At 35.2% G+C, this 14201-nt stretch overlaps 1 protein-coding gene across 1 annotated transcript; it reads right to left on the reverse strand.

Annotated features, from left to right (window-relative positions):
• Positions 1–471: 471 nt before the first annotated feature.
• On the reverse strand, positions 472–12543 carry GNPNAT1 (glucosamine-phosphate N-acetyltransferase 1). Its single transcript, XM_081291391.1, has 6 exons — positions 12272–12543; positions 6457–6624; positions 5156–5218; positions 3782–3909; positions 2882–2943; positions 472–1901 (listed from the first exon to the last, which is right to left on the reverse strand). The coding sequence occupies exons 2-6, from the start codon at positions 6608–6610 to the stop codon at positions 1754–1756; spliced, it is 555 nt and encodes a 184-aa protein (XP_081147517.1). The 5' UTR covers positions 6611–6624; positions 12272–12543; the 3' UTR covers positions 472–1753.
• Between the last annotated feature and the right edge of the window lie 1658 nt (positions 12544–14201).

The following is a 14201-nucleotide window of genomic DNA, read 5'->3' on the forward strand; positions in this document are numbered from 1 at the left end:
AAATAAATATTAAAAATTCTCTCTCTCCTCTCTCTCACTCTCTTTAAAAAAAAAAGTTAATATAGTTCATATATTAAATGCAGATTTTTTTCATATTTGTTTACTTACAATATGAATTAGAAATAAACATTTTGATAACTAAAACTAGAGTATTGTTTTCTGCAGTAACACAATTTTTACATACTAAGCCTTATCTATAACTCTATTTCCTATAGGGGGGATTTAAGAGAAGACCTGAAGAACACAATTTAATGGGATTTATTGAAATACCAGCCTAATAGATAATTTTACTTCAAATAGTTCAGTGGTAAGAAGTTTATAATAAAGAATTATTTAATTTCAACGTTTTACTAGGCTTACTTAATATGGGTTTTTAATTACCTGAATTTACCTAATGAAACTACAACTAAGGTTTTAACACTCCTGAAAAAAAAAAGAAAAAATTTTATTGCTTTCACTATAGGCAGATGGGTTCATCTGGATAAATGGGTCAGCATATGAGTAGTGTACCTTATTGGTGAAGGATTTCTGTTGTCTTGGAAAGCCCATTTTAGCTGTTTGGAGGGAAACCCAACTGATGCGGTATGAATTGGAGGTGAGAAACAGGTGGTCCTTACAAAGAATACACAAAACTAGGATGTCATGAACGATGAATGAATCTAATAGTTCAATAATACATTCAAGAAAAGCAACAGGCAGGATTTTAACAGACAATTTATATGAACAGGTTTAATGTAACATGGAATGCAAAAGATTAGAACCATTAATAAGTATCTAATTCTTCAACTTTAAAAAATAATTGAAATAAATAAAATCAAAACAAGATAGTGATCAGAATAATAGTACCATTATAATCACATTAAATATAAAAGCTTCCATCAGTATTTTAACAATGTGGCAATTATAGTACCATACATTTGTAAATATCACTCAAATTTTATAATCTGTCCATGTTTCATAAAAATGTTTGACAAAAGAAAGGTTTCAGATACCCATGAAAAGAGAAACTGGGGTATGCCTAGAGTTGCTAGTTCACTATTAAAAAGGTACTTTACCTTGGGTTCAATCACTAGTACCACACACAATTCCACAAAATCGTACCTTGGATGGCCTGTTTTATTTGCCCTTGGGCAAATTTATTGTTTCACAGTAAGACAGGCGGTACTTGATCTCCATAGGAACTATATGAACTTTTACTGAAACTACTGTACTTAAAATCTTGTCACATTTTATAAGCTAATTTTTCTTTCTTTACAATGTTGACAAAGTTGTTTGCCAACATTAAGATGGACAAACTTAGTTCTAAGTAATTTATCCAACTTCCTATAATATGTGAGAAATGATACACCTCTAGGTTTATTTAGATGTTTCTTTGAAACAAAATATTTAATTTTGTGAATGTATACTTTTTAAAAATGAGCAGCAAAGACAGCAGACCTATAACTCCTTACTACCCATACTCTTGACTATCAAGAAATGAAGCCAAACTTTAGAAAAATACAATGCAAGAAAAGATTCAAGTTAAAAATATATTCCTTTGGTTAAAAATCATCCCCTTTGATAATATTCATTTGTAATCTAAACTCACAGACTGTCCCACCATCTCAAAGTAATCTTCTAAATGTCATTAAACTTGTAGTAGTCCAATGTTTTTTCAGTCCAGCATTATGGAGGTCACTGGGTTGCAGTAACAAAAATGTTTTTTTATTCTAGGAAGAATGAAGTGCTGTAGCATTAGATCCTCTCAAGATTTTTACTGTAGAAACCTCCGACACATGTAGTTTTCTTCAGATACTGTATATCCAAACTTCTTGTAGAAACCAACATTTTCTGGTAGACATTCAAGAGTGATCTTATAACAGTTCAGTTTCTTGCTTAGCAAAGTAAGAGTTGATAATAACCTAAAATTTTAAAAAGGGAAAGTGAGGAGACAGCATTTATTAAAATGAATTTCAATAACAATGTGAATTGATGTTACAGAAAAATAAAACTTCGATCTTTATTAGAAATAGGTATAAATATGCTATGATAGGCAAATTATAAGTCAATAAGCATTTAAATCACCAAAGCATTTTTACTTAGTTTCAAAAATACTTTATCTAGTAACCTCCAGCTCATTAGTAAACAAGATAAATTACCCTAAACTCTTTAAAGGTACTTATTCATGTTAACACTGAAGACTATCAACTTGTGTAAAAATATGGCCCAAATTATTTAATAAAAGGTCTTTGTTATAAATCTATTCAAAGTAATTGGTAGTATACAGCCTTCTAACATAAAATCGGTACTTTAATAGTTTCATTCTTTAATTTTGTTTGTGGTACTGGAGATGGAACCCAAGGGTTGCCCACATGAATGTACTCTTAACACTAACCTTCATCCCTAGCCCCATTAATAATTTTTAAATCAACATAGGTTTAATAACAGATGTACACAAAGCAAAAGGGTATACATCTTTAAAATGTAATGTGATCTAGCCAGGTGTAATGGTGTACACCTGTAATCCCAGCTAGTGGAGAGGCTGACACAGGAGGATCTCAAGTTTGAGGCTAACCTCATCTTAGATTCTGGCTCAACAGAAAATTTGAAAAGGTCTGGTGTATAGTTCAGTGCATGTGACCCTGGATTCAATCCCTAATACCAAAAAAAAAAAAAAAAAGTGACTATTGGTAACAGTATGCTTTCAGTTTTCAAACTCTGAAACTATTTAATATTTTTGTCATTAAATTCAATTCCAAGCTAAAGAATAAAAATTAATTCAGAATTAATATAGCCCAAAAAGAACTTCAAAAAGGAAAAAAAAAAATTAGCAGGCATTTTAGCAAGAAATGAAATAAACGAGTATCCAGTTTATCCAGAGTTACCTTCTTTGTTTACTTACAATTTTCCAAGCTGCTTTCCTCTGCATTCATCACTAACAACAACATCTTCTACTCTTCCTCTCTGAAAAGTAGTTTACAGTGTTTAGGACTACTCATCCAGTTTTGTCAGATAAACCAAGTGATAGTTGGTAAGAATTTATTGATAATGTTTTGTAAACTTGAACTTCATAAGAACCAAAATGCATTTTTTTAACATTACCATAGAGGAAATAAAAAGAATCAACTTTTAGTTTAATCATTTTCTGGTTATATCTCCAATCTCCCCCACTCCATTGTATTAAAGCAAATCTCAGAATCTGTATCACCAAAATCAAAATCTTTCCATAAACACAGTACATCCATCATTCTACTCTGCTCAATAAAAATTTGTTTCAGATAGACAAGTAAAATTTTATCAGTTTCTAGTGGCTTAACCCCCACCCCCAAATTCATAAAGCACATGATATATCCCATGTGTTCTTATTTTCATTTTCATTGGGTTTCTTATATATTTATTATATCATGTGAATTTTATGAGAATTGGAAGACAAACATAGTATTCCGCAATCTTTACTAACAGGAAAATAATAAGGAATTTCTGCCAATGCAGTACAAAGTATTATTTTTGGAAAAAACAACATTAGGGATTCTAAACATTACTCCTGAATTTAATGAAACCCGGTTTTTCTATGACTATGTCAAATCTAAAACCTTTATATAACAAGTTTAGTAGGCAGTTAATACACTTAATGTTTTCTTTCATTTATAATTCTGAGAAACACACCAGGAAATTGCTATTGCTAAAGAATTTCTAAGAAAACAATGAAAAGCAGTAAGAAAACATTTGTCTAGCAGAAATTCAAAGTCATTTTTGCTAGAAAACACCCATTTTACTCACAAGCATTAATGTGAGCACATACCTTAGCACAGGAATGGATGAATTTATGTTCTATTATCAGAGTTGCTGTAGCAACAATCTGTCCTACAGTCACATCTTCCACAACTGTAACATAATAATCCCCAGATTTCTTCATATGCTCAAAAGATTCTGTAGAAATTGGAAAACAAAGAGTGTTACATGGTAGAGTTATTTTATTAGGTGCCATAAAAATACTAAGATTGGATGATTTATTATTAAATACTTAAAGCTATTTTACCATAGTAATTTATATTCCATTTCTAAAAGCATATTATCCAAACAACCAAAGAGTTGAAATATCAACAGTCAATATTAATTGGACTATGGTGCATACATTTAAAATAATCTGCTTAGCAAAATACAGTAAGATTGACAGTTATTTTAGATTAATAGTACTTAAAATACATACAAATTGTATGTTGCTATTTTTATGACTAATTAAAACTTCAATATTTTATTCAATATGTACTCAACAGATATTCAAACTTTGCAGATTTTACGAAGAATGTGTATTCTGTAATTTCAAAATTACAGAGGAGCATAGCTCCATTCCCCTTAAGTGATTATTAATGTTTATATTGCTGAAAAAAGAATTTCTCAATGAATCTGAAATGCATGCAAAGAGAAATTCAGAAGTTAAAAACCAAACCTAATAGGTCTTGTACTGTTTATTTGTACAGAGAGGTAGTGGCAAGAAGAAATACATAAATGAGAATTGGAAAATGTTGACCTTCATTTTTACCAGAGTCAGAATACAAAACAAACTTACCTACTAAAAAGAATAAAGAATTGTAGGAAACAGGAAGGGCAGTGTTGGGAGTACTGGATGAAGTTGAAGTTCTGTTCCTTTCCTTACTAATAACAATTATGGTCTTGAGTAAGACACTGGATATCCATTTTCTCAAAAGCTGGGATGGGGATGCATGTACAAGATCCTGGGCTCAATCCCCAGCACCCAAAAAAAAAAAAAGCTGGGGTTGGGGTAGTGGGCTGATACCTGCGGGCTGATACCTGCCAACCTTGAAATTCAATATAAGAACAAAAGTACATATGCTCTTGAATTTTGGGGGTGGAGGAAGGTTGGTAATGAGATTTCTGTGAATAATCTAATCATATGGAAGGAAATACTACAATAAATTAAAAGTCTTTTGATCTGCACCCTGCATTTTTGTAAATGTAGGTATTTTGCAAAACAAGGTAGTTACTATATTTGGATTCTACAACAAGTTAAACATTAGAAAAAATAGCTAATCTATTACTCGAATAACTTCCAGCTGTTTGAACAAAAACAAGCAGGCACTGAACAGTGCTCTAAACAAAAATAAAATCTTACTCCCTTTAATTTTATTCAGGAAACAGAGGCTATAGTACTTACTCATAAACTGTTCAGGGTTGACAACTCCAGTCTCTGTTAGCTGACCCAGTACCTTAAAAAAACCTTGTTTGAAGACCAGATTTCAAGTCATGAGGAAAGGCAAAAAGGGAAGACAAAATATGAAAAGAAGTAATATGTTAAGTTGTTGTGAATATGGGCAATCATTTTTTCAAATTTTCCATAATCATCACTTAACTATTATTTCTTGAATCATACAATAAAGGTAATAAAATATTTGAACAACATTTTTGCCTGCACAAAATTTTTGGAATAGTACAAATTACGTATATTTTTTCGACATAATCTTTGTTAAATTCAGTACAAGGAATGCCAACTTTTCCCAAGTTTCTTAGTATGAACAGATATAAAACATTTATCAAAATATAAATAATATAACATTGTTGACTACAATTTTAAAGATTCGTAATTTTATTAAATCTAATATTAAAAGTACACTTAGAACTTTGAGAGTCTTTTCTAGACTCAATAATTAGTTTGACCAAAATTATGTTTCTTCAGGTTTCTTACTCAGAAGTAAACTGAGAAGTAAAATGCTGACTTTTGATTAACAAGGTTTAAGTTAGTTTGAAGAATTTAGATGTTAATAAAAGAAGTATATAGAGCCAGGAAGAGTGGCGCATGCCTGTAATCCCAGCAGCTTGGCTCGGGAGGCCAAAGCAGGAGGGTCATGAGTTCAAAACCAGCATCAGCAACTTAGTGAGGCCCTAAGGAACTTGAGATTGTCTCAAAATAAAAAATATTAAAAAAGGGCCAGGGATGTAACTCAGTGGCTAAGTGCCCCTGGGTTCAATCCCTAGTATCCCTGCCACACCCAAAAAAATAAGTACATAGAAACAGACAACCTTTCAACTTAACCAAAGAAAATTATCTCTACTTTCATTTCCCATCTGGCTTCTTAAAAAGACCTAATGTGTTATAATAGTATTGTGAAATAGTTCAAATGACTTTAATATAATAGTGCTCCTTCCAAAAAGACTTTTCAAACAAATATACAATTATCAATAATTGGAAGGAGCACTGTTATGTTAAAGTCATTTGAACTATTTCACAGAACTATTTAGTCTTAGCCATGATAGACATGTATATTTCATTATAGAGTGAAAATATATTTATCATAAACATTTATTGGTCAAAATTGAATTTTCCAATCACTAAAAAATGAAGTCTAAAAATAATCCTAAAGACAAATATTTTTAAAATTTATCAGTGTCATGTTTATAGAGAAAACAGAAGGCCAACTATAATTCTAACCAGGATTTCCTAATGGAGTGATTCCATACCTCTATTTAAGTCAGCAGTGCAAAGAGGCCTCAAAACCAAACCTTCTCCGGGATGTGTAGGAGAAATGGCTGGAGAAAATGTTGCTGTATTCTGACTCCAGTCCACTTCTTTGAGTAGACTTGGGTCAAACATTGGCGTTTCATCAGGTTTCATGTTTCCAGTAAGGTCTAAAATAAAAATTTAAATGTTAAGGCATTTTGATTACTAAAAGAAAAAAATATTATGGTTAATGATAAAATTAATGAAGCATTAGCCTACCAAGAATCTAATTTCAAATGCCCCAACTACAGATCGATCTCTTGGTCTCTCCGTGAGTGTGTGTGTGTGTGTGTGTGTGTGTGTGTGTATTTTTACATCATGCTTTGTTGGGCTTGTTGATGCGTGTCTGTATTCCTAGGAACTCTGGTGGCTGAGACAGAATGATCAAAAGTTCAAAGTCAGCCTGGCAACTTAGCAAGACCCTATTTCAAAAAAAAAAAAAAAAAGACTGGGACAGAGCTCAATGGTATAGTGCCCCTGCGTTAAATCCCCAGTAAAACACACACACACACACACACACACACACACACACAGTGTCATGCTTACTATCAGAAAGTGGGATTGTTAAGTGTAAAGACTTATTATTGAGCATATCACTTTTTTATATTAATCATGATGAACGCTAATTACTGAATTATTATGTGTTCATAGCAATACTGGTTTTAGCTATGACAGATAAGACACTAAAGCTAAATTTTGTTTTCATAACAGATTTTCTAAAAATCATTAACATAAGTTACTCAGCTGCATCTATGCAGTTTAAGAACAGCCAGTGTTTTCATGCTATTGAAAAATGACCGATTATGGTATTTCCCTTGCTTTTTTGAACATTCAGAAATGGGCAGATTCTCACTAGTGATCTAATAAAACTAAGACTAAATAATAGATAAAACAGTAGGGAAAGATGAAAATTTTTATGAAGTATAAAATGGGGTGGGAGGAGCACTTCAATAGAGTACAGAGCTGCTCAAAGAAACAGGATCTTCCTGCTCATCCAGGGACTAAATAAAATCCTCCAACTTTCATTTCTAGTCCTATACCCTTTCAATTCTATTCCTATAAAGAAACATTTATTGAAAGAGCAATTTTCTCATAAATTAAATATCTATTTTATAAGTCACAACATGCTTTATGGCAAATAGACTTTAACTTTTCTTATTAAATTTCTGCCTGTGTGACCACTCTATGTAACTATACAGGTAATGCTGCAGGTTAGTATAGGCTTTGGGAAGTTAGTGTTGTGTAATAACAGAATTCAATACTTCCTCAGCACCTACTTCATGCCAGGCACTCTTCAAGGGACTTGACGTATTACTAAGTCATTTGCTTCAAAAATCCTACAGACTAGGTGTTGTTATCTCCATTTCAACAGATGAAGAAATAAAAGTACAGTGATATTAAATATCTTGTCTGAGGTCACAAAATTTAGGAAGACAGGGCTTAAACCTGGACATGGAAACAAGTGGACTAGTTAATTCAAATATGATCTTGGTTAAGGTAATTAAGCTCTTAGAATCGTGTTTCCTCATTTGTAAAATACAGATGAAATTACACAAATTTGAAAAGAATTATATGCAAGCAAGCATTTAAAATATGTGGCATACCACAAAAAAGCAAGATACATTCTAATTAGTAATAAATTTAAAATTCATTTTACAAGTTCTTTTTGCCTTTAATTCATGATTTAGGCACTGCTGGATACAGGGACTATAAAAAGAATGACAGGTTGTTGTGTTTATATTAAACCAAAAGTTACTCTTCTTGGATAGGAAAAAATTAAAATGTAGTTTATTACACAGAATACTAAGCATTTTTCCCCCTCAGAATTCAGATCAAGTTGTGCTGTAACACTATACCTAAGTTGAACAATATTGAAGAAAGAATGTAAACTGTGATGATTAAAACTCTCATATCAAATTAATAAGCTTACCATCCATCCTAAACAGGTTTTTCATAGGCATACATTTTAGTATTTGTCCCTGGTAGTTGGACCATTGAAGCTGCTGTATAAAATCTCATGTGAAAGATGGGCAAAAAAATATTGTTTTTCTCAGGTATGCAGATCTGCTGGTGTCCAACTAATATGCTGGGAAAAGTAAATTTTTTTAGTTCCTCAAGGTAATACCCTATTAAAACATTTGATCATGTTATTTCACATATAAAAGCATGACGTTTAAAGAAACCTCAAAAGGGAATTTAGATAAATATTAACAAAACACTTAAGTTTAACTAGATTCCCTTTTCCCTTAAAGTTGCCAGAATTTATAATAAAATGTTGACTGGAAGCTACACAAAAAGGGTTACTAATTTCATGAGGAAATTGCACAGAAGAATTAGCCTGTGAAGCCTTTAATGAATTTAATCAGTAAATATTTATAGTTCTGTGATTTTTCTCTAACCAGATGGTCCTGTTCTATGAGTGATAAAGCACTACTAGCTGACACTTGCATACTTGGTATTTGTTAACTCTTTATTAAAAAGTTCTCTCTCTCTCTTTAAAAAAATAAATATTTATTTTTTAGTTTTTGATGGACACAACATCTTTATTTTTATGTGGTGCTGAGGATTGAACCCAGCACCCTGCTCATGCCAGGCAAGCGTGCTAACTGCTTGAGCCACATCCCCAGCCCTTGTTAACTCTTTAAAACACAATCAATGATACATAATGATTTTATCCCTCTTTTACAGACAAGGAAGCAGGCACAGTAATTTGCTCAAGATACCAGTGCCAATAAGCAACAAAATTTAGAATTCAAAACAAAGCAACAGGGCAGCTTCACAGGCCCTGGATCTATATGGTGCACAGGGGCCCAGCACTTGGTTTAATACTCTGCTGCTACTACTTTGAAATTTTTAAGAATTTTTTTTAACAAGTGCCCTGCATTTTAATTTTGCACAGGTCCCTACAAATTATGTGGCTAGTCCTGCTAGGCAGAATGACTTCAGACTCTTAACTATTCCACTGAAGATAAACTAAAAGTAGATGAAGTAGAGGAATTTCCTTCTTTATTGTACATGGTCAATCAGTACTTCGTTACCTTTACTTTGGAAAATGAGAATTTCAGACTAATCTGTTTCAAAATAAAAAGGACTGGCAATGTAGCTCAGTGATAGAACACCTTGGGTTCAATCCTTGGTACCAAAAGAACTAAATAGGTAATTTTAATTGGCTTATAAAATAAATATTTTAGCATTTTAAGGTACCCACAGATACTCAAAACTAAGAAACTTCACTAAAGGTGAAAGCTTAATCTTATCATCATTAATGGTCTTATATTATTTTTAATTTTTAAAAGTAAACCCTGGAACTTCCAGATAGCTGAATATGTGAAGGCTCCTGGAAAGTAGTGGGTTCAGAGAGGGCATGAAAGTTCTGCACACCTTCCCACATACCTCACCCTAAACAACTCTAAATCTGTATCCTTTGTAATATCCTTTATAATAAACCAGTAAATAACTGCTGAAGAAGCTGGGTATCCCTGACACAGGCCATTCTCATGGCAAAGGTCAGAAATTCAAAGGGGCAAGCAGGAGGAAAAAAAAAAAAAGGCAATTCTTAGAAGTCTCCACAACTAGCTATGAACAAAGTCAAAAAGTGGGAAAGTCACTCTTTCTACAATGAAACTGTACTAAGGAAGAAGGGAGATGGAAGAATTGTAAATGACTCTACTACAATTTGCCAATAATAATTTTTTGCTTAAACAATTTATTAAAAAATTTATTCATTCTAATTAGTTAGACATGTCAGCAGAATGCATTTTGATTTATAGTACACAAATGGAGCACAAATTTTTATTTCTCTGCTTGTACACAAAGTAAAGTCACACCACTTGTGTCATCATACATGAACTTGGGTAATGATGTCCATCTCATTCCACCATCTTTACTACCCCCATTCCCTCCTTCCCTGCTTAAGAAATTTTAATTCCATATGTAACACTAGCTACTAAATAAATAATACAGTGATTGATTGATCCAGCTAAAAGTGTAAGAACCAAAAGTCTTTATATAATTTAATTAAGATTTACAACATGGAGCAAGAGAGGAAGAACCCTCTTTCTGGTCAGGAAACTATGAAGATGAGATTTATGTATTCAGCCTCGTCAAGAACCTAATTTTATAGTCAGAAGACTGTAATCCCAGTGGCTCTGGAGGCTGAGGCAGGAGGATCTGGAGTTCAAAACCAGCCTCAGCAAAAGCAAGGCGCTAAGCAACTCAGTGAGACCCTATCTTTAAATAAAATACAAAAGAGTGCTGGGGATGTGGCTAGGTGGTCGAGTGCCCAAGTTCAATCTATCCTCAGTTCCAAAACAAACAAAAAACAGAACTATAGAAAATAGTAGACATGTGGAGACTGAAAAAGTTATAATGGTTTTAAGATTCTTCACCCTGTTGTAACTTAATCCACCTTTACTTCTGTACTTCTTGAAGTTTGGTTATGTAGGAAAAAAATCCCTTAAAAAAAGGAAAAAGCAAAAAAACCTAAGCCCCCTTAAATATTCCTCAAGAAACTTTTCTGTTTAACTGCTAAATTAGCATTCATTTACAAGGCCACAATTGCCTAGCCTAACCTAGTAAATATCTGATGAATGAATAACGAATAATGAATGATGTAAGACTTAACTGGAGATCATATTTCAAGGAAAAACATTTCTACACTGTCACAAGTGGTATCACAAAAAATCATACATCAAATTCATTTTTACTACTATTGAGAAACTTTCATTAATTTGAGTACTTTTAGACACAATTTCAATAAGATGGTTTCCCAGCCTCTATATCAGATTAGAATACAAACGGGGAGGAGTTGCTCCTAGAAGCAACTGAGAGCAACAAGTAATGGACACTGGACATGAAGATTTACAAAGAACATTTGCTGATAAAAGCGCGCAAATGCACCAATTTACAAAAGTATTTTTTGATAGCATTAAATCTCTAACATCTAGACATTATTTCCAGTCTACTGATGAGGAAGCTGGAGCACAAAGAAGTTTCAAGACTTGCTTCACTGTAATAAGTAAACTGGAACTAGAATCCTGTTTCCCACGTTGAGCGCTACAATAAAGTAAGTACCAAATGGTACTGACTGGTAGTTATTTCCCCTATTCATCAAATCCCGTCTAAAACATGTAAATGATTTCCTGAGACCTATTCTGGATTCATTTAGAGTGATTAGCCCAACAAAATGAACCTCATAATTGCCCTTTCAATTTTATGTGAAATTTTTTAAGAGTTCGGCTTACATAAACACCAGCTAGTACAATAGAAATCACATAATACTCGCTGTTTCTAGGGGCAGAAGCCCTGAGAAAAGACACAAAGGATATCCCTCTCTTCCCGGGGAAGGCCCCCTGATGTAGTCGGTGATCTTCAGAGCGATCAGGAGAGTGTCCTCAATGGCTCCCACCACTATGGGATACCCCAGGAAAGGACGCGAGAAGGGAGAGTGGGTCAATTGGCTGCAGAAACCGAGAGCAAGGGTCTCCATCTCCCACGCCAAAGCCCGAGAGTGGAGTTAGTTCGACCCCAGTCCCAGTTTCTGCTCTGCCAGGCCAGGACCCCTGAATGGCGTGACCGTTGGCCATCATCCTTAACCTCTGCTCCCGGAGCGCGTCGGTTCAACTTCCTGGGAACCGCGCTCGACACCGCCAAGTGCACACAGCTGGCGAAGATAAACAGCCCAAACACAACCCCTTCGGGGCCTAGCCCTCCTCGGCTTTCGGTAAACCTGAAGACGAGTCCCCGACGCCCTCAGGACACCGGGCCCCTTCTCACCTGCAGAGGCCCAACCGTTGGTGCTCCTCCTCGCACGCGTGGGACTCTCCTTCACCCACCTACACAGCACCGGATCCGGATCCGGCTTCAGCGCCAGCCCCACCTCCTCTTGCACCGCCCGCGCCAGAGCCGGGAACCGCAACCAAAACGTGGCAGGGCCAACGCCTCCTCCTTCACCAGCAGCTCACGCAGCGCCGCGCACAGGCGGACGCCGGCGGAGGCCGGGGAGCCACCCGAGGGGATGGGGTGGGGCGGAGCCTGCCAAGAGGCGTGGCCAGGAGGGCCGGCGCTGGGCGAGGCACGCAGCGCGTCAGGGCGGGGCGACGGTGCGGGACGCACAAGCCTTCCTTTCCAGTGTACCTCCCTCTGGTTCTTTGCCGCCTTATTGACGGCGTCACTGTCTCGGTTTTCCCAGAAATAAGTCTACGTAGGAGCCGGCTAAGCAGCGTTAAGTGGTGACCAGCTTGGCCTCTTGTCCTTTTAGTTAGTCCCTTGTTGCCTATTTTCTCACGATGAGTCCATTAGGATTTGGGTTACTCATGGACAGCTCATAGCTCCTCATTCCCAGGTTTTTGACTCATGGTTTCTGCCTTCTTGAAACTATGAGTTGGGGCCTCTGCGTTCTAGTCCATTAGAACCGTCGTTTTATTTTTTTCTCAGAACCTTTTAGGATGAACACGAGGTTGGCACTGTGATTTTCAACTGCAGTGATTTGCCTCCCGGGATACATTGGCAATGCCTGGAGCGTTTTCAACCTCTTATCTGGAAGGGGAGAGTTGGTGCTGGCATCTCTGGATGGTGGAGGGCAGAGAAGAATAGAGGCCAGGATGGCTGCTGTACTTCTTAGGATACATGGGACAGCACCCTGCAACAAAGTCTCTGGCCTGAAATGTCAGTGCTGTTGAGGTTGAGAAACCCTGATAAGGATAAGAAAAGTCTTTTTCCTCCGAGCTCCCATTCCAAAGTGTCCTTTTTATAGATTAGGAAACAGGTTCTGAGACATTAAGTAATTTACAAGTCATGTAGCTTAGTAACTCTTACTTATTGAAATTACAGAGTACTCTTTTAAGGAAAAGTGTTCAAAGAATTAACACTATAGATATTCAGTCAGAAATTGTTTTTGGCTCACTTGTGAGATTGAAATTTAGATTATTGATTCATGAATTCTCACAGCTTCAGAAATCAATGAGACTGATGGCCCCAAAATTTATGTATTTATCCTATTTTCCCTCCATAAATATAAAAGAATATATAAGGCATAAATAAATAAAAAGTCATGTACACACTACTCATCTTAAACATAATAGCCCATTTTCTTTTTTTATTCTTTTTATATATACATGACACTTGAATGTATTTTGACATACGTACATATATACATGGAGTATATAACTTATTTCTAATTAGGATCTCATTCTTGTGGTTGAACATGATGTGGATTTACACTGGTCATGTATTCATATATAAAAATAGGAAAGTTATGTCTGATTTATTGTCTTTCCTATTTCTATCCCCCTCCCTTTCCCTCATTCCCCTTTGTCCAATCCAATGAAGTTCTGCACCCACCTCTGCCTTATTGTGTATTAACATCTGCATATCAGAGAAAATTTTTGGCCTTTTGGTTTAGGGGATTGGCTTTTTCCACTTAGCATGATAGTCTCCAGTTCGATCCATTTACCAGCAAATGCCATAGTTTCATTCTTCCTTATGGGTGAGTTATATTCCATTGTGTATATATACCACATTTTCTTTCTTTCTTCCATTCATCTTTTGAAGGACCCCTAGGTTAGTTCCATAGTTTAACTATTGTGAATTAAGTTGCTATAGACATTGATATGACTTTGTCACTGAAGTATGCTGATTTTAAGTCCTTTGGGTATATACTGAGGAGTGGGATAAATAGGTCAAATGGTGGTTCCATGCCAAGTTT

Source organism: Spermophilus citellus, assembly GCF_964194105.1.
Source record: "Spermophilus citellus genome assembly, chromosome: 4".
Taxonomy (NCBI): domain Eukaryota; kingdom Metazoa; phylum Chordata; class Mammalia; order Rodentia; family Sciuridae; genus Spermophilus; species Spermophilus citellus.